General features: G+C 43.8%; 1 protein-coding gene across 1 annotated transcript in view; it reads left to right on the top strand.

Moving 5' to 3' along the window:
• Nucleotides 1-14,523, top strand: part of LOC139541745 (GTPase IMAP family member 8-like) — a 39,446-nt gene extending 24,923 nt beyond the window's left edge. The window contains exon 5 of the mRNA XM_071346714.1: nucleotides 13,419-14,523. Within this exon, the coding sequence (XP_071202815.1) occupies nucleotides 13,419-14,288 (870 nt within the window). The 3' untranslated portion in view covers nucleotides 14,289-14,523. The remainder of the gene's footprint in view (nucleotides 1-13,418) is intronic.
• Nucleotides 14,524-22,946: the final 8,423 nt, after the last annotated feature.

Raw genomic sequence — 22,946 nt, 5'->3', positions numbered from 1 at the left:
AGAAACATGATAAAGACTTGGACACTGTTGACCATCACACTCATTTAAAGGTTGACTGAAATAGGCCTGAATCAGGCTTGTTGAAAGTTGTTTGAAAATGATCTGTCAGACAGGACTCAATGTGTGATTTCTGATGGTGTCATGTCCAGTTTCCTGCTACTGGAACCTGTTCTCTTTACTACTAATATAAATAATATTGGTTAATCTGTTATAACTTGTAATATTCATCTGTATGCAAAGTGGGCTTCTGTTTTAGGACTAGATCTTGCCTCTCCCTAAATAGCAGGAAGCAGATTGTACAGTCAACTTTCCTGACAGTTCTTGTCTACTGTGACACCATTTACCAGATTGCATCAGCTTCTACTCTTAAACCTTTGGATGCAGTCTACCATAGTGCCCTTTGCTTTATCACAGGTGACAGTTTTAATACTCACCACTACATCCTGTATTAAAAGGTTGGCTGGTCCTCATTAAAGTATTGTTGATCTCTTCATTCCTCCCTTTTTGTTTACAAAGCTCTACTACAGAAGCTTCCAACGTACCGAACTTTGTTACTATTGCATGAAAGAATGAGCTACCAAAGCCGCTCGTAAGATTACTTAACTCTTGAGGTCCCTCTAGTCTCTACCAATTTAGGTAAATACTCATTTAGTTTTATTGCCCCATTGTTGGAATAACCTACACAATTCCTTGCATCTTGTTTCCCTGGAGCCTCTAGTGCAGGTTAGGACTCTGGTGTTGAATTATTTCAATGAAGATTGTATTTTACCCCTTTTTTCTCCACAACTTCGATCTTGTCTCATCGCTGCACCTCCCCAATGGGTTCGGGAGGCGAAGGTCGAGTTATGCGCCATCTGAAACATGACGCACCAAACCGCACTTCTTAACACCCGCCGCTTAACCCGGAAGCCAGCCGCACCAACGTGTCGAAGGAAACATTATTTAACTGACAACCGGGGTTAGCCTGTAGGCGCCCGACCCGCCACAAGGAGTCGGCCAAACCCTCCCCTCACCCGGACGATGCCGGCCTATTGTGTGCTGCCCTATGGGGACTCCCAATCACAGCCAGTTGTGATACAGCCTGGGATCGAACCCGGGTCTGTAGCGACACCCCTAGCACTGCAATAAGGGCTTTAGACCGCTGTGCCACTCTGGAGGCGACTTGCAGTTCTTTCGATTGATTGTGGTGGTTTATATTTTGAAATTGTGGTGTTGAGTTGGTTATTTGTGCTTATTTTTATTCTCCTTGTTCAATTTGTCATGTTAGTTTTCCTTCCTGTTTGGGAGAAAATGTTTGTATTCAGTGCACCATTGGGAATGAGACCCTGGTCTCAATTGGGCTACCCTCAATAAGTCAAAGTTAATAAATAAAAAATGTATAAAGAACTATTGGAAAGCTCATATTCTGAGCTAAACATTCAAAGAGTATGGTCCATAGATCTAATTGAATCTGAACAACCCTTTAACTGGAACAGAATATGGAAAAGTCTGAACCATCAATTGATACATTGTGTACAACCCAATCATCACCAAGTTGTACCAGGGTGCTGGTGGTATGCCCGAAGGCATGACTGGTGGATTCCCCGTGCTGGTGGTATGCCTGAAGGCATGACTGGTGGATTCCCCGGTGCTGGTGGTATGAACGAAGGCATGGCTGGTGGTCCCCGGTGCTGGTGGTATGCCTGAAGGCATGGCTGGTGGTCCCCGGTGCTGGTGGTATGCCTGAAGGCATGGCTGGTGGTCCCCGGTGCTGGTGGTATGCCTGAAGGCATGACTGGTGGATTCCCCGGTGCTGGTGGTATGCCCGAAGGCATGACTGGTGGATTCCCCGGTGCTGGTGGTATGCCTGAAGGCATGACTGGTGGATTCTAGTGCTGGTGGTATGCCTGAAGGCATGGCTAGTGGATTCCCCCGTGCTGGTGGTATGCCTGAAGGCATGGCTGGTGGATTCAACCCGTGCTGGTGGTATGCCTGAAGGCATGACTGGTGGATCCCCCAGTGCTGGTGGTGTGCCTGAAGGCATGACTGGTGGATTCCCCGGTGCTGGTGGTATGCCTGAAGGCATGACTGGTGGATTCCCCCGTGCTGGTGGTATGAACGAAGGCATGGCTGGTGGTCCCCGGTGCTGGTGGTATGCCTGAAGGCATGGCTGGTGGATTCCCCGGTGCTGGTGGTATGCCTGAAGGCATGACTGGTGGATTCCCCCGTGCTGGTGGTATGCCTGAAGGCATGGCTAGTGGATTCCCCCGTGCTGGTGGTATGCCTGAAGGCATGGCTGGTGGATTCAACCCGTGCTGGTGGTATGCCTGAAGGCATGACTGGTGGATCCCCCAGTGCTGGTGGTGTGCCTGAAGGCATGACTGGTGGATTCCCCGGTGCGGGTGGTATGTCTGAAGGCATGACTGGTGGATTCCCCGGTGCTGGTGGTGTGCCTGAAGGCATGACTGGTGGATTCACTAGTGCTGGTGGTATGTCTGAAGGCATGACTGGTGGATTCCCCGGTGCTGGTGGTATGTCTGAAGGCATGACTGGTGGATTCACTAGTGCTGGTGGTATGTCTGAAGGCATGACTGGTGGATTCCCCGGTGCTGGTGGTATGTCTGAAGGCATGACTGGTGGATTCCCTGGTGCTGGTGGTATGTCTGAAGGCATGACTGGTGGATTCCCCGGTGCTGGTGGTATGTCTGAAGGCATGACTGGTGGATTCCCCAGTGCTGGTGTTCGCCGCTCCTGCAGGCGATGGATCATCTGGACCAATTATTGAGGAAGCCGACTAAACCATTCCAACGTTCCTACAACTACCTTCCCTAACAAGCAACGTTTGAAATGCTGCTTTGAGTCAAGGACTATTATCATTGTGACTCTTATCACAACCTGTGTCAAGTCACTCCAGTTCACACTAAGCGTAGTAGTAGTCCATCACAACTTGTCCCCACTGATCTTTGTCTATAGCGTCTGCTGAATTCAAGGCAGAAATGTTGTTGAGAGCAGTCCATTGCTAACGTTATATCTTTTTAAAAAGCTGCTCAGTATCTTCACATACTGAGCAGCTCATGTTATAGACAGAAGCGTGCTACATGGCAGACCAATCCGAACTCATCTCTCGGCATATCCAGCACATCCATTATCTCAGCCAATCATGGCTAGCGGGAAGGTTCCTGACTTTTTACGTGGCTAAACCGACTGGGCCTGTATTTGCAGACAGCATACAAGTTAGTTTTAAAGGCATTTCTGTCAATCAAGCTGTGAAGTAGTGCCTAGCTTCTTGAATTGGGTCACATTTGAACATTCTATCATTAATGAGCTCGAACAGATAAGAGGATTTATCCTGATTTAAAAACCCTCACATATATCCTTATCACAAGGGTTGTGTAAATACAGTAAGTCTTTCACAGATCACGTTTTGTCCAACAGATCACATTGGTGTCTGGTTACTAAGCAAATGTTTCATAAGCTAAACTGACTGTTACACACAAAGAAATAGGATCCGGGTACACACGCTACGATAACACACCTTTTACTGGAAATGACATTAGAAACACACCTCGTGATGATAAGGACGTCATTCCATCAAAACACACCTTGTGATGAGAAGGACATCATTCCATCAAAACACACCTCGTGATGACAAGGACCGTGAGGGAAGTCAGTGCATCATGTTGATGACTGCAGAACAAAGCAGACATTTCATACACCTGTGCAAAGAGACAGGTATCTAAATAGGAAGGACAGTCTGAAACACATCAGCACATGTGGTAAGAGACAGGTATCTCAATAGGAAGGACAGTCTGAAACACATCAGCACCTGTGGTAAGAGACAGGTATCTAAATAGGAAGGACAGTCTGAAACACATCAGCACATGTGGTAAGAGACAGGTATCTAAATAGGAAGGACAGTCTGAAACACATCAGCACCTGTGGTAAGAGACAGGTATCTAAATAGGAAGGACTGTCTGAAACACATCAGCACATGTGGTAAGAGACAGGTATCTAAATAGGAAGGACAGTCTGAAACACATCAGCACATGTGGTAAGAGACAGGTATCTAAATAGGAAGGACAGTCTGAAACACATCAGCACCTGTGGTAAGAGACAGGTATCTAAATAGGAAGGACAGTCTGAAACACATCAGCACCTGTGGTAAGAGACAGGTATCTAAATAGGAAGGACAGTCTGAAACACATCAGCACATGTGGTAAGAGACAGGTATCTAAATAGGAAGGACAGTCTGAAACACATCAGCACATGTGGTAAGAGACAGGTATCTCAATAGGAAGGACAGTCTGAAACACATCAGCACCTGTGGTAAGAGACAGGTATCTAAATAGGAAGGACAGTCTGAAACACATCAGCACATGTGGTAAGAGACAGGTATCTAAATAGGAAGGACAGTCTGAAACACATCAGCACCTGTGGTAAGAGACAGGTATCTAAATAGGAAGGACAGTCTGAAACACATCAGCACCTGTGGTAAGAGACAGGTATCTAAATAGGAAGGACAGTCTGAAACACATCAGCACCTGTGGTAAGAGACAGGTATCTAAATAGGAAGGACAGTCTGAAACACATCAGCAAATGTGGTAAGAGACAGGTATCTAAATAGGAAGGACAGTCTGAAACACATCAGCACCTGTGGTAAGAGACAGGTATCTAAATAGGAAGGACAGTCTGAAACACATCAGCACATGGGGTAAGAGACAGGTATCTAAATAGGAAGGACAGTCTGAAACACATCAGCACATGTGGTAAGAGACAGGTATCTAAATAGGAAGGACAGTCTGAAACACATCAGCACATGTGGTAAGAGACAGGTATCTAAATAGGAAGGACAGTCTGAAACACATCAGCACATGTGGTAAGAGACAGGTATCTAAATAGGAAGGACAGTCTGAAACACATCAGCACATGTGGTAAGAGACAGGTATCTAAATAGGAAGGACAGTCTGAAACACATCAGCACATGTGGTAAGAGACAGGTATCTAAATAGGAAGGACAGTCTGAAACACATCAGCACCTGTGGTAAGAGACAGGTATCTAAATAGGAGGGACAGTCTGAAACACATCAGCACATGTTGTATGAGACAGGTATCTGAATAGGAAGGACAGTCTGAAATACATCAGCACATGTGGTAAGAGACAGGTATCTAAATAGGAAGGACAGGCTGAAACACATCAGCACATGTGGTAAGAGACAGGTATCTAAATAGGAAGGACAGTCTGAAACACATCAGCACATGTGGTAAGAGACAGGTATCTAAATAGGAAGGACAGGCTGAAACACATCAGCACATGTGGCATGTGTCACAAATGGCACCCTATTCCCTTTACAATACTTTTCACCAGGGCCCTAGAGCACTACTTTGACCAGGTCCCTAGTGCACTACTTTGACCAGGGCCCTAGAGGACTACTTTGACCAGGACCGTAGTGCACTACTTTGACCAGGGCTCTAGTGCACTATAAAGTGAACTGGGTGCCATTTGGGACAAGCCTCACAGGTACCTCCCACAACACAAACCCAATGGGGAAATGTAAGTTCCCTAAATCTCGTATTCAACATCAACACATTATTTAGCATATTTAGAGTTTCTGTAATACACATGATATACAGTGTTCTATTTGTGACACTCAAGGTGCAGGTTTATGGTCACTAGACTTGTTATGGTTTGTTCTCATATCTGTTGATATAGTGAATGACACCAGAGCAATAGAACTCAGAGAAGACCAGATAGAACTCAGAGAAGACCAGATAGAACTCAGAGAAGACCAGATAGAACTCAGAGAAGACCAGATAGAACTCAGGGAAGACCAGATAGAACTCAGAGAAGACCAGATAGAACTCAGAGAAGACCAGATAGAACTCAGAGAAGACCAGATAGAACTCAGAGAAGACCAGATAGAACTCAGAGAAGAGAGGATAGAACTCAGAGAAGACCAGATAGAACTCAGAGAAGACCAGATAGAACTCAGAGAAGACCAGATAGAACTCAGAGAAGACCAGATAGAACTCAGAGAAGACCAGATAGAACTCAGAAAAGACCAGATAGAACTCAGAGAAGACGAAATAGAACTCAGAGAAGACCAGATAGAACTCAGAGAAGACCAGATAGAACTCAGAGAAGACCAGATAGAACTCAGAGAAGACCAGATAGAACTCAGAGAAGACCAGATAGAACTCAGAGAAGACCAGATAGAACTCAGAGAAGACCAGATAGAACTCAGAGAAGACCAAATAGAACTCAGAGAAGACCAGATAGAATTTAGAGAAGTCCCGATAGAACTCAGAGAAAACCAGATAGAACTCAGAGAAAACCAGATAGAACTCAGAGAAGACCAGATAGAACTCAGAGAAGGCCAGATAGAACTCAGAGAAAACCAGATAGAACTCAGAGAAAACCAGATAGAACTCAGAGAAAACCAGATAGAACTCAGAGAAGGCCAGATAGAACTCAGAGAAGACCAGATAGAACTCAGAGAAGGCCAGATAGAACTCAGAGAAGGCCAGATAGAACTCAGAGAAGACCAGATAGAAGACCAGCTTCTGTGCTGGATGGTGTCTACCTGTTGTAACTTGTATTAAACCAGATAGACATTTGAGCTAACATCTGCAGTGTTTATAGTAAATGACACCAGAGTAAGGTACTGAAAGTCCAAGTTCAGGAACCGAGGACACTGATTATTCACTGTTGTATTATAGTGATGACATTCTGTGAACACTGTCTGATGATCTGATTAGTTTACAACTACTGTTTGATGTAATTGATTACTAATGATATTTTGACTCTAGTGATTGCTTTAATACTGTTTAATATCTATGTAACAGCTGATGTTTTGTAACTCTGGATCAGCTGATGTTTATAACTCTGTAACAGCTGATGTTTTGTAACTCTGGATCAGCTGATGTTTATAACTCTATAACAACTGATGTTTATAACTCTGTAACAGCTGATGTTAATAACTCTAACAGCTGATGTTTATAACTCTGTAACAGCTGATGTTTATAACTCTGTAACAGCTGATGTTTATAACTCTGTAACAGCTGATGTTTATAACTCTGTAACAGCTGATGTTTATAACTCTATAACAGCTGATGTTTATAACTCTGTAACAGCTGATGTTTATAACTCTAACAGCTGATGTTTATAACTCTGTAACAGCTGATGTTTATAACTCTGTAACAACTGATGTTTATAACTCTGTAACAGCTGATGTTTATAACTCTGTAACAACTGATGTTTATAACTATGTAACAGCTGATGTTTATAACGATGTAACAACTTTTGTTTATAACTCTGTAACAGATGATGTCTATACCTCTGTAACAACAGATGTTTATAACTATGTAACAACTGATGTTTATAACTCTATAACAGCTGATGTTTATAATTCTGTAACAGCTGATGTTTATAACTCTGTAACAGCTGATGTTATAATGCTGTAACAGCTGATGTTTATAACTCTGTAACAGCTGATGTTTATAACTCTATAACAGCTGATGTTTATAACTCTATAACAGCTGATGTTTATTACTCTACAACAGCTGATGTTTATAACTCTATAACAGCTGATGTTTATAACTCTATAACAGCTGATGTTTATAACTCTGTAACAGCTGATGTTTATAACTCTGTAACAGCTGATGTTTATAACTCTGTAACAGCTGATGTTTATAACTCTGTAAGAGCTGATGTTTATAACTCTGTAACAGCTGATGTTTATAACTCTGTAACAGCTGATGTTTATAACTCTGTAAAAGCTGATGTTTATTACTCTGTAACAGCTGATGTTTATAACTCTGTAACAGCTGATGTTTATAACTCTGTAACAGCTGATGTTTATAACTCTGTAACAACTGATGTTTATAACTCTATAACAGCTGATGTTTATAACTCTATAACAGCTGATGTTTATGATGTTTACTGAAGTAAAAGCCACCCATTAAAAAGTTACCCATGTGTGTTTGACTCTTATGTAGGAGTCATAACCAACCATAAAATAATGCAAGATATGTCAGGTATGTCAGGTCTAAATATATGTGTCATGACAGTGTTATAACCATGTTATGATAGGTTATGACAAGTTATGTCAGTTGTTAATAAGACATATTATGACATAGCATTTTAAGTTAAGTTTTTCTAAAATCCTCTATGTGAAAAATGAATGGTGGAAAAATGATTGGAACCATTTCCCTGTTTGACAGCTGGGTTTTATGGGTATTATGACTCATACTGTTGTACTCTATGGAGTTGGAAAGAGCAGAAACAGATCTGGGACCAGGTTAGGCAACTATAAAGTTACAGTATACAGTTACATTTCAAAATGCAGTTTTATTTGTTATTCAATTTTTAACCAATTTTTTCCCAGTAGGCTTCTATGTATCCAACACATTCCATTTTATCCAAAGACGTGGCCTATCTTATGATTCTGGCAAGCAGCCATGGTTGAACAGCGAAACCCAATCAAAATTCAGATTTAGCCTATCCTGGGTAGAACAATGTTTGCCTAGCAACATTCTCTCATTGGCTAGAATTGAGTAAGTGCTGGGAAAATGAAACTTAACAGAATGTAAGCTGCAGCACATTGGGCGTTTTAGTATTGCATGAGTTTTAGACCATTCCATTGGTCCTTAAGGTAAATCTCCACCCACTTGGGGCATCTGGCTATGCAAAACCAGCAGGTCCACTGCTTCAGCTCTCAGTGACAACAGCAGACAACAATATACAGATCCGTGCAACCACACTAAAAGTGAGTATTCAACTTAACTAATTTACTAATTAAATGTTGTACAACAATCTAAAGTATTTTAATAACTGAAGCACAATATTATGTAGACATTTTATTGATAACAGGTATGTTAATATTAATATCATATGATTACAATTTGTTTGTATTTATACACATTTTAATATTGTAGAACAGTGAAAGGAGAACCATGGTTAGACTTTTACCTGAAACATTGACCTTGTTTAGTGCAGAGATAGTGCAGTATACTGTACCTTGGTTAGTGCAGAGATAGTGCAGTATACTGTATCTTGTTTAGTGTAGAGATAGTGCAGTATACTGTACCTTGTTTAGTGCAGAGATAGTGCAGTATACTGTACCTTGTTTAGTGCAGAGATAGTGCAGTATACTGTACCTTGTTTAGTGCAGAGATAGTGCAGTATACTGTACCTTGTTTAGTGCAGAGATAGTGCAGTATACTGTACCTTGTTTAGTGCAGAGATAGTGCAGTATACTGGACCTTGTTTAGTGCAGAGATAGTGCAGTATACTGGACCTTGTTTAGTGCAGAGATAGTGCAGTATACTGCACCTTGTTTAGTGCAGAGATAGTGCAGTATACTGTATCTTGTTCAAGGGGGTCGATGTTGGGTCAACACCCATCTTATAGCAGGTTGTTGCTGTGAGGGACACACCTGCAGGTACCTAAATAGGAAGGACAGTCTGAAACACATCAGCACATGTGGTAAGAGACAGGTATCTAAATAGGAAGGACAGTCAAACACATCAGCACATGTGGTAAGAGACAGGTATCTGAATAGGAAGGAGAGTCTGAAACACATCAGCACATGTGGTAAGAGACAGGTATCTAAATAGGAAGGACAGTCAAACACATCAGCACATGTGGTAAGAGACAGGTATCTGAATAGGAAGGACAGTCTGAAACACATCAGCACATGTGGTAAGAGACAGGTATCTAAATAGGAAGGACAGTCTGAAACACATCAGAACATGTGGGATGTGTCACAAATGGCACCCTATTCCCTTTACAATACTTTTCACCAGGACCCTAGTGCACTATACAGTGTACTGGGTGCCTTTTGGGACAAACCTCACAGGTACCTCCCACAACACAAAGCCAATGGGGAAATGTAAGTTCCCTAAATCTCATATTTAGTATAGAGTGATCATCACAATATTTAGCATATATAGAGTTTCTTTAATACACATTTTATACAGTGTTCTATATGTGACACTCAAGGTGCGGGTTTATAGTCACTAGACTTGTTATGGTTTGTTCTCATATCTGTTGACATAGTACATGACACCAGAGCAATAGAACTCAGAGAAGACCAAATAGAACTCAGAGAAGACCAAATAGAACTCAGAGAAGACCAAATAGAACTCAGAGAAGACCAGATAGAACTCAGAGAAGACCAAATAGAACTCAGAGAAGACCAAATAGAACTCAGAGAAGACCAGATAGAACTCAGAGAAGACCAGATAGAACTCAGAGAAGACCAGATAGAACTCAGAGAAGACCAGATAGAACTCAGAGAAAACCAGATAGAACTCAGAGAAGACCAGATAGAACTCAGAGAAGACCAGATAGAACTCAGAGAAGACCAGATAGAACTCAGAGAAGACCAGATAGAACTCAGAGAAAACCAGATAGAACTCAGAGAAGACCAGATAGAACTCAGAGAAGACCAGATAGAACTCAGAGAAAACCAGATAGAACTCAGAGAAGACCAGATAGAACTCAGAGAAGACCAGATAGAACTCAGAGAAAACCAGATAGAACTCAGAGAAGACCAGATAGAACTCAGAGAAGACCAGATAGAACTCAGAGAAGACCAGATAGAACTCAGAGAAGACCAGATAGAACTCAGAGAAGATCAGATAGAACTCAGAGAAGACCAGATAGAACTCAGAGAAGACCAGATAGAACTCAGAGAAGACCAGATAGAACTCAGAGAAGACCAGATAGAACTCAGAGAAAACCAGATAGAACTCAGAGAAGACCAGATAGAACTCAGAGAAGACCAGATAGAACTCAGAGAAAACTTGTATTAAACCAGATAGACATTTGAGCTGACATCTGCAGTGTTTACAGTAAATGACACCAGAGTAAGTTACTGAAAGTCCAAGTTCAGGAACCGAGGACACTGATTATTCACTGTTGTATTATAGTGATGACATTCTGTGGACACTGTCTGATGATCTGATTAGTTTACAACTACTGTTTGATGTAATTGATTACTAATGATATTTTGACTGTAGTGATTGCTTTAATACTGTTTAATATCTAAGTAACAGCTGATGTTTATAACTCTGTAACAGCTGATGTTTATAACTCTGTAACAGCTGATGTTTATAACTCTGTAACAGCTGATGTTTATAACTCTGTAACAGCTGATGTTTATAACTCTATAACAGCTGATGTTTATAACTCTGTAACAGCTGATGTTTATAACTCTATAACAGCTGATGTATATAACTCTGTAACAGCTGATGTTTATAACTCTGTAACAGCTGATGTTTATAACTCTGTAACAGCTGATGTTTATAACTATGTCAGTAGTGACTAAGGTCGCGTTCCACTGCTTAGAGGTTGCATGCATCAACCAATGGTTGACTGACAGATTGCTGAAACACATGATGTGGTTAGCTGATATGTAAAATACCTATCCAGGCGTTGTAAGATCTGGTGTCAGCAACGTCTGAGCAGAGGAACAGAGGAACACATGCTTTGTGTTCAGACACCTCCTGATTTACTCATTAAGTACTGGTTTCAGTTCTACTGATTCCACTTAATTATTGTCTGAACTCTTCCTGTCTGTCTACACAGTAGATGTGATGTAATGTAATGTAATTATTGTCTGAACTCTTCCTGTCTGTCTACACAGTAGCTGTGATGTAATGTAATGTAATTATTGTCTGAACTCTTCCTGTCTGTCTACACAGTAGATGTAATGTAATGTAATGTAATTATTGTCTGAACTCTTCCTGTCTGTCTACACAGTAGATGTGATGTAATGTAATGTAATTATTGTCTGAACTCTTCCTGTCTGTCTACACAGTAGATGTGATGTAATGTAATTATTGTCTGAACTCTTCCTGTCTGTCTACACAGTAGCTGTGCTGTTTGATGGTAATGGGACACAACCTCTAACTGGTCTATCTGGTCTTAACAGCAGCAGCCAGGCAACGGTAGAATAATAGCCATGTTTGGAATGTCATTTGATACGCCCCATATGAGTACATTATGTTCACCTGATGTAGGCTACTTTGTTAAGGAATGTACTGTGTTTATCCACAGTTATACCACATATCATCACTCTTTTTTTAGTTTATAGTTTAATAGTTTTTATTGTTTGAAAGTCAAATAGCTGAGAAAAAATTATTATCTGTAAAAGTAGGAACTTTGCAGAACACTGCATGAGTCACCAAAGAAATGTGGACTTTATATTTTGTAATGAGGTCATCGTCTGTTTCCATGTTTTTGATTGGCTGCAGTTGTAGTAATGGAACGAGGAAGAGGAAGGACTCTGAGGATTATGTTCCTGTTGACACTCTGTCTGCAAGACTTCACTGGTCAATGCCAAGGTACACACACACACACAAACACAATACACACATACACACTTGTTTGTTTGTTTATTTGGATCCCATTGTCTTTTCTAGAGGCAGCACATATTTCTTCCTGGGGTCCACAAAAAAACACAAAACATGACAAGTAACAAAACATTGATAGACAAGGACAGTCACACAAATAAATAAATATATATTATAATAATAATAATAATAATATTTATACAATACAATACAAAACATTTGTTGTTTGTTTGTGTATGTGTCCCTACACATGTCCTGCCATTCCATGAGAAGTTGATTAATCTTATTTATTTGTTTAATGTTGAACTTGGGGACTGTGAAGAGATCTCTGTTGGCATGTCTTGTTGGGTATATATGGGTGTATAAGCTGAATGTTATTTGACTATTTGACTAGAAGAAAAGCAGTTAATGTCTCATCAACCCACAACCAGGAAAGACACACACACACACACACACACACACACACACACACACACACACACACACACACACACACACACACACACACACACACACACACACACACACACACATATATATATATATTTATATACATGGACTTACACAGGGTTTTCAGTAGCCTTTTATCAAGACACCCACTATCAGTGTTAGCAGTTGATGTTACTCTTCAATAACACAGACCCCAAAGCAAATCAGCGGGAGAACAATAGGTTTAGTCAAAGAGGACAAATCATAGATGTTATGCTGAGAGGTAGATGTTCATTCTCCCTGTCCTCAGATATTCTCTCCTTTCAGTGATTCTTTCCACAGAACAAAGGGACGGGATGTAGTTTTATAACGCAAGCCTAGCGTGTGGTTGACCAATCATAATTCCTTGCAATAAAACTGGGCCAATGGCCTGTTTCAGGATCAATGTCAAGACAAATTCCTCCAATGTCTCTGACCCATTGATCAATAATTTGCTTTTACAGAAAAAACACTATTTCCATTGATCGTTAGTTCTCTATCGACTTTTAGTCCTCTTGACCTTTAGTCCTCTGACTTGTGCATTTATCTTAAAATATTATTACAAAATCAATCATTTCTTGTCTGTTTCCACAGTTTCAGGGCAGCCCTCTAACCTGAGGATAGTTCTGCTGGGGAAGACTGGAGCAGGGAAGAGTACAACAGGAAACACCATCCTGGGGAGAGAGGTGTTTCAAGCAGAGGATTCTCCAGTGTCTGTGACTGCACAGAGTGAGAAACAGAGTGGAGTGGTGGATGGGAGGAAGATTGATGTCATCGACACCCCGGGGCTCTATGACACAACAATGTCTAAAGAAGAGATGAAAAGTGAAATAGAAAAGGCCATCTACATGTCAGTCCCAGGACCCCACGCCTTCCTGCTGGTGATCAGACTGGGGAGGTTCACAGAGGAGGAGCAGAACACTGTGAAGTGGATCCAGGAGAACTTTGGAGAAGATGCCTCAATGTACACCATCTTGCTGTTCACACATGGAGATCTACTGAAGGGTAAATCAGTAGAGGAGTTTCTTGCTAAGAGCAAAGAGTTACGTAAACTCATCAATATCTGTGGGGGCAGATATCACTCCCTAAACAATGACAAGAGAAAACACAACACTCAGGTCCCAGAGCTGCTGAAGAAAATAGAGGAGATGGTGGAGAAGAATGGAGGAAAACACTACACCAATGAGATGTACCAGGAGGCCCAGATGAAGATCGAAGAGGAGGAGGAGAGGAAGAAACAGGAAGAGGAGAAGAGAGAGAGAGAGAGGAGACAGGAGGAGGAAGAAATAAGAAGAAGAGAAGAAAAATTGAATGACTGCAAGTGGTCAGCACTTGCCAGTACGGCTGCATTGGGGTTGGGAGCCATGTACAGCTCTCCATTGTCTTTAGTAGCAGGGGCTGCATTAGCCGCTGTTAAAGGTTATCAATGCATGGACACCTATTTCACCTCAGGTAGTTCCAACTCAGAAGACCAGAAGAAATAAGATTTCCACATCCACCATCTCAGATTAAGATGAATTATTATGTTATATAATATAAAATTAAGATTAATTATTGTGTTATATAATATAATTGTCATTTGATCTCTGAGAAATTAAGCTAATTTATTGTGGCCAAATTTGATATTTTAATTAACAGGATTCATATACTATTCAATAAATATAGTACCCAACATCTGATCTGGATCCAAGTTTTCCCCAACAATGATTAAGAACAAAGAATGGTCAAAAGCCTCAGATCAGATGTTGGCTATTATTTCACACTAATGCCTTGTTATCTGGAAATTACCAGATACATATACATTACCAGATACATACACATTACCAGATACATACACATTACCAGGTACATACACATTACCAGATACATACACATTACCAGATACATACACATTACCAGATACATACACATTACCAGATACACACACATTACCAGATACATACACATTACCAGATACATACACATTACCAGGTACATACACATTACCAGATACATACACATTACCAGATACATACACATTACCAGATACATACACATTACCAGATACACACACATTACCAGATACATACACATTACCAGATACATACACATTACCAGGTACATACACATTACCAGATACATACACATTACCAGATACATACACATTACCAGATACATACACATTACCAGATACATATACATTACCACATACATACACATTACCAGATACATACACATTACCAGATACATATACATTACCAGATACATACACATTACCAGGTACATACACATTACCAGGTACATACACATTACCAGATACATACACATTACCAGGTACATACACATTACCAGATACATATACATTACCAGATACATACACATTACCAGATACATACACATTACCAGATACATACACATTACCAGGTACATACACATTACCAGATACATACACATTACCAGATACATACACATTACCAGATACATACACATTACCAGGTACATACACATTACCAGATACATACACATTATCAGGTACATACACATTACCAGATACATACACATTACCAGATACATACACATTACCAGGTACATACACATTACCAGATACATACACATTACCAGATACATACACATTACCAGATACATACACATTACCAGATACACACACATTACCAGATACATACACATTACCAGATACATACACATTACCAGGTACATACACATTACCAGATACATACACATTACCAGATACATACACATTACCAGATACATACACATTACCAGATACACACACATTACCAGATACATACACATTACCAGATACATACACATTACCAGGTACATACACATTACCAGATACATACACATTACCAGATACATACACATTACCAGATACATACACATTACCAGATACATATACATTACCACATACATACACATTACCAGATACATACACATTACCAGATACATATACATTACCAGATACATACACATTACCAGGTACATACACATTACCAGGTACATACACATTACCAGATACATACACATTACCAGGTACATACACATTACCAGATACATATACATTACCAGATACATACACATTACCAGATACATACACATTACCAGATACATACACATTACCAGGTACATACACATTACCAGATACATACACATTACCAGATACATACACATTACCAGATACATACACATTACCAGGTACATACACATTACCAGATACATACACATTATCAGGTACATACACATTACCAGATACATACACATTATCAGGTACATACACATTACCAGATACATACACATTACCAGATACATACACATTATCAGGTACATACACATGACCAGATACATACACATTACCAGATACATACACATTACCAGATACATACACATTACCAGATACATATACATTACCAGATACATACACATTACCAGATACATACACATTACCAGGTACATTCACATTACCAGATACATACACATTACCAGATACATACACATTACCAGATACATACACATTACCAGATACATACACATTACCAGATACATATACATTACCAGATACATACACATTACCAGATACATACACATTACCAGATACATACACATTACCAGATACATTCACATTACCAGATACATACACATTACCAGGTACATACACATTACCAGATACATACACATTACCAGATACATACACATTACCAGATACATACACATTACCAGATACATACACATTACCAGATACATACACATTACCAGATACATACACATTACCAGATACATACACAATACCAGGCAACTCTTGTTGTTTATATTTACAACTCAGGTCAGCTATGTTGGCCTATAGAGTCCCTTGGGAAACCCAACTACCAAACCATCCAATGATGGGATTCATAAATAAATGATCTGGGCTCCTGAAAGGACTGATCTCTATAACATACGTTCTATATATGCTAACTTCTGTAAAGTGGTAAAACATTTTAAACAACTCCACCCCCTTGTTGTCCCAGCAGGGTTTCACAGCCTCTGGTCCCATACTAGAATACATTTACATGTGTGGTACTTTAATAACCATTTAGCTTCAGCTGGACAATTATTAGAAAGGATCATCTCTGAAAATGCATATCATTCTCCTAGAGTCCCCTAGTCACATGACCTTGTAGAGAACGATGCACTAACAGACTCACAGACTGTATCTTCATTTCCCCATTTGATGTCTATGATGTACTAAGTGTTATGATAAAGAGTGTAAAAATATATATCCAGAGCTGATTCACATAACCCTTCTTTCTCTGCACCACTTATCACAGAACCATTGAACTATATATTATAACTTAAAAGTTGTTTCTGGTGATGTCCCTAAGATCTGTAAAGCAGGACATGTCCTCCCCCTACATAAAGGAGGAGATCCTTCTGACTTAGATAACTACCGTACAATTTGCTATTTACCTTTCCAAAGTTCTAGAATCCCTGGCCAACTGTCAACTAAGAACCTTTTAAACTTCCCACTCTATTCTTAATGTGAACCAATCAGGTGTTAGAATCCCACTCTATTCTTAATGTGAACCAATCAGGTGTTAGAATCCCACTCTATTCTTAATGTGAACCAATCAGGTGTTAGAATCCCACTCTATTCTTAATGTGAACCAATCAGGTGTTAGAATCCCACTCTATTCTTAATGTGAACTCAGAAGCAGATTGTACAGTCAACTTTCCTGACATTTCTTGACTATGGTGACACCATTTACCAGATTGCAGCAGCTACTACTCTTAAACCTTTGGATGCCGTCTACCATTGTGCCCTTTGCTTTATCACAGGTGACAGGTTTATTAATACTCACCACTACATCCTGTATTAAAGGCTGGCTGGTCCACATTAAAGTCGCGTAGATCACTTCATTCCTCCCTTTTTGTTTACAAAGCTCTACTACAGCAGCTTCCAACATACCTAACTTTGTTACTAATGTATGAAGGAATGACCTACCAAAGCCGCTCGTAAGATTAATGAACTCTTGAGGTCCCTCTAGTCTCCACCAATTTAGGTAAATACTCCTTTAGTATTATTGCCCCTATTGTTGGAATAACCTACAACATTCCTTGCATCTTGTTTCCCTGGTGCCTCTAGTGCAGGTTAGGACTCAGGTGTTGAATTATTTAATTGAAGATTGTATTTTACCCCTTTTTTCTCCACAATTTCGATCTTGTCTCATCGCTGCACCTCCCCAAAGGTCGAGTCATGCGTCCTCTGAAACATGACGCAGCAAACCGCGCTCTTAAACACCCGCCCGCTTAAGCCGGAAGCCAGCCGCACCAACGTGTCGGAGGAAACATTATTCAACTGACGACCGGTGTCAGCCTGTAGGCGCCCGACCCGCCACAAGGAGTCGCTAGAGCGTGATGAGCCAAGTAAAGCCCCCCGGCCAAACCCTCACCTCACCCAGACGATGCCGGCCGATTGTTTGCCGCCCTATGGGGACTCCCGATCACAGCCAGTTGTGATACAGCCTGGGATCGAACCCAGGTCTGTAGCAACACCCCTAGCACTGCGATAAGGGCTTTAGACCGATGTGCCACTCGGAAGGCGGATTGCAGTTCTTTCGATTGATTGTGGTGGTTTATATGTTGAAATTGTGGTGTTGAGTTGGTTATTTGTGCTTATTTTTATTCTCCTTGTTCTATTTGTCATGTTAGTTTTCCTTCCTGTTTGGGAGAAAATGTTTGTATTCAGTGCACCATTGGGAATGAGACCCTGGTCTCAATTGGGCTACCCTCAATAAGTACAAATTAATAAATAAAAAATGTATAAACAACTATTGGAAAGGTCTTATTCTGAGCTAACCATTCAAAAAGTATGGTCCACAGATCTAATTTAATCTGAACAACCCTTTAACTGGAACAGAATATGGAAAAGTATGGCATCCTGTAATCTGAATCATCAATTTATACATTGTGTGCAACCCAATCATCACCAAGTTGTACCAGGGTGCTGGTGGTATGAACAAAGGCATGACTGGTGGTCTCCGGTGCTGGTGGTATGCCTGAAGGCATGACTGGTGGATTCCCCGGTGCTGGTGGTATGAACGAAGGCATGACTGGTGGATTCCCCCGGTGCTGGTGGTATGAACGTAGGCATGACTGGTGGATTCCCCGGTGCTGGTGGTATGCCTGAAGGAATGGCTGGTGGTCCCCGGTGCTGGTGGTATGCCTGAAGGAATGGCTGGTGGTCCCCGGTGCTGGTGGTATGCCTGAAGGCATGACTGGTGGATTCCCCGGTGCTGGTGGTCTGCCTGAAGGCATGACTGGTGGATTCCCCGGTGCTGGTGGTATGTCTGGAGGCATGACTGGTGGATTCCCCGGTGCTGGTGGTATGTATGAAGGCATGACTGGTGGATTCCCCGGTGCTGGTGGTATGTCTGAAGGCATGGCTGGTGGATTCCCCGGTGCTGGTGGTATGCCTGAAGGCATGGCTGGTGGATTCCCCGGTGCTGGTGGTATGCCCGAAGGCATGGCTGGAGATTCCCCGGTGCTGGTGGTATGCCAGAAGGCATGACTGGTGGATTCCCCGGTGCTGGTGGTATGCCTGAAGGCATGACTGGTGGATTCCCCGGTGCTGGTGGTATGCCTGAAGGCATGACTGGTGGATTCCCCGGTGCTGGTGGTATGCCTGAAGGCATGACTGGTGGATTCCCCGGTGCTGGTGGTATGAACGAAGGCATGACTGGTGGATTCCCCGGTGCTGGTGGTATGCCTGAAGGCATGACTGGTGGATTCCCCCGTGCTGGTGGTATGCCCGAAGGCATGACTGGTGGATTCCCCGGTGCTGGTGGTATGAATGAAGGCTTGACTGGTGGATTCCCCGGTGCTGGTGGTATGCCCGAAGGCATGACTGGTGGATTCCCTGGTGCTGGTGGTATGCACGAAGGCATGACTGGTGGATTCCCTGGTGCTGGTGGTATGTCTGAAGGCATGACTGGTGGATTCCCCCGTGCTGGTGGTATGCCTGAAGGCATGGCTGGTGGATTCACCGGTGCTGGTGGTATGCCTGAAGGCATGACTGGTGGATTCCCCAGTGCTGGTGGTATGCCTGAAGGCACGACTGGTGGATTCCCCCGGTGCTGGTGGTATGTCTGAAGGCACGACTGGTGGATTCCCCGGTGCTGGTGGTATGAACGAAGGCATGACTGGTGGATTCCCCCGGTGCTGGTGGTATGAACGAAGGCATGACTGGTGGATTCCCCGGTGCTGGTGGTATGCCTGAAGGAATGGCTGGTGGTCCCCGGTGCTGGTGGTATGCCTGAAGGAATGGCTGGTGGTCCCCGGTGCTGGTGGTATGCCTGAAGGCATGACTGGTGGATTCCCCGGTGCTGGTGGTCTGCCTGAAGGCATGACTGGTGGATTCCCCGGTGCTGGTGGTATGTCTGAAGGCATGACTGGTGGATTCCCCGGTGCTGGTGGTATGTCTGAAGGCATGACTGGTGGATTCCCCGGTGCTAGTGGTATGTCTGAAGGCATGGCTGGTGGATTCCCCGGTGCTGGTGGTATGCCTGAAGGCATGGCTGGTGGATTCCCCGGTGCTGGTGGTATGCCCGAAGGCATGGCTGGTGGATTCCCCGGTGCTGGTGGTATGCCTGAAGGCATGACTGGTGGATTCCCCGGTGCTGGTGGTATGCCTGAAGGCATGACTGGTGGATTCCCCGGTGCTGGTGGTATGAACGAAGGCATGACTGGTGGATTCCCCGGTGCTGGTGGTATGCCTGAAGGCATGACTGGTGGATTCCCCGGTGCTGGTGGTATGAACGAAGGCATGACTGGTGGATTCCCCGGTGCTGGTGGTATGCCTGAAGGCATGACTGGTGGATTCCCCCGTGCTGGTGGTATGCCCGAAGGCATGACTGGTGGATTCCCCGGTGCTGGTGGTATGAACGAAGGCATGACTGGTGGATTCCCCGGTGCTGGTGGTATGCCTGAAGGCATGACTGGTGGATTCCCCGGTGCTGGTGGTATGCCCGAAGGCATGACTGGTGGATTCCCTGGTGCTGGTGGTATGCACGAAGGCATGACTGGTGGATTCCCTGGTGCTGGTGGTATGTCTGAAGGCATGACTGGTGGATTCCCCCGTGCTGGTGGTATTCCTGAAGGCATGGCTGGTGGATTCACCGGTGCTGGTGGTATGCCTGAAGGCATGACTGGTGGATTCCCCAGTGCTGGTGGTATGCCTGAAGGCACGACTGGTGGATTCCCCCGGTGCTGGTGGTATGTCTGAAGGCACGACTGGTGGATTCCCCGGTGCTGGTGGTATGAACGAAGGCATGACTGGTGGATTCCCTGGTGCTGGTGGTATGAACGAAGGCATGGCTGGTGGTCCCTGGTGCTTGTGGTATGTCTGAAGGCATGACTGGTGGATTCCCTGGTGCTGGTGGTATGCCTGAAGGCATGACTGGTGGATTCCCTGGTGCTGGTGATATGTCTGAAGGCATGACTGGTGGATTCCCTGGTGCTGGTGGTATGCCTGAAGGCATGACTGGTGGATTCCCTGGTGCTGGTGGTATGCCTGAAGGCATGACTGGTGGATTCTAGTGCTGGTGGTATGCCTGAAGGCATGGCTGGTGGATTCCCCGGTGCTGGTGGTATGTCTGAAGGCATGACTGGTGGATTCCCTGGTGCTGGTGGTATGCCCGAAGGCATGACTGGTGGATTCCCTGGTGCTGGTGGTATGTCTGAAGGCATGACTGGTGGATTCCCCCGTGCTGGTGGTATGCCTGAAGGCATGGCTGGTGGATTCACCGGTGCTGGTGGTATGCCTGAAGGCATGACTGGTGGATTCCCTGGTGCTGGTGGTATGCCTGAAGGCATGACTGGTGGATTCCCTGGTACTGGTGGTATGCCTGAAGGCATGACTGGTGGATTCCCCGGTGCTGGTGGTATGAACGAAGGCATGACTGGTGGATTCCCCGGTGCTGGTGGTATGTCTGAAGGCATGACTGGTGGATTCCCCGGTGCTGGTGGTATGCCCGAAGGCATGACTGGTGGATTCCCTGGTGCTGGTGGTATGAACGAAGGCATGGCTGGTGGTCCCCGGTGCTGGTGGTATGTCTGAAGGCATGACTGGTGGATTCCCTGGTGCTGGTGGTATGCCTGAAGGCATGACTGGTGGATTCCCTGGTGCTGGTGGTATGCCTGAAGGCATGACTGGTGGATTCCCTGGTGCTGGTGGTATGCCTGAAGGCATGACTGGTGGATTCCCTGGTGCTGGTGGTATGCCTGAAGGCATGGCTGGTGGATTCTAGTGCTGGTGGTATGCCTGAAGGCATGACTGGTGGATTCCCTGGTGCTTGTGGTATGCCTGAAGGCATGACTGGTGGATTCCCCGGTGCTGGTGGTATGCCTGAAGGCATGGCTGGTGGATTCCCCGGTGCTGGTGTTATGCCCGAAGGCATGGCTGGTGGTCCCGGTGCTGGTGGTATGTCTGAAGGCACGACTGGTGGATTCCCCCGGTGCTGGTGGTATGTCTGAAGGCATGACTGGTGGATTCCCCGGTGCTAGTGGTATGCCCGAAGGCATGACTGGTGGATTCCCCGGTGCTGGTGGTATGCCGGAAGGCATGACTGGTGGTCCCCGGTGCTGGTGGTATGAACGAAGGCATGACTGGTGGATTCCTCGGTGCTGGTAGTATGTCTGAAGGCATGACTGGTGGATTCCCCGGTGCTGGTGGTATGTCTGAAGGCATGGCTGGTGGATTCCCCGGTGCTGGTGGTATGCCTGAAGGCATGGCTGGTGGTCCCCGGTGATGGTGGTATGCCTGAAGGCATGACTGGTGGATTCCCCGGTGCTGGTGGTATGTCTGAAGGCATGACTGGTGGATTCCCCGGTGCTGGTGGTATGTCTGAAGGCATGACTGGTGGATTCCCCGGTGCTGGTGGTATGCCCGAAGGCATGACTCGTGGAATCCCCGGTGCTGGTGGTATATCTGAAGGCATGACTGGTGGATTCCCCGGTGCTGGTAGTATGTCTGAAGGCATGACTCGTGGAATCCCCGGTGCTGGTGGTATGTCTGAAGGCATGACTGGTGGATTCCCCGGTGCTGGTGGTATGTCTGAAGGCGTGACTGGTGTATTCCCCGGTGCTGGTGGTATGCCCGAAGGCATGGC

The sequence above is a fragment of the Salvelinus alpinus genome, chromosome 2 (assembly GCF_045679555.1).
Source record: "Salvelinus alpinus chromosome 2, SLU_Salpinus.1, whole genome shotgun sequence".
Lineage (NCBI taxonomy): Eukaryota > Metazoa > Chordata > Actinopteri > Salmoniformes > Salmonidae > Salvelinus > Salvelinus alpinus.
The sequence above is the reverse complement of the archived record's forward strand: the minus strand, read 5'-3'. Positions and strand labels throughout refer to the sequence as shown.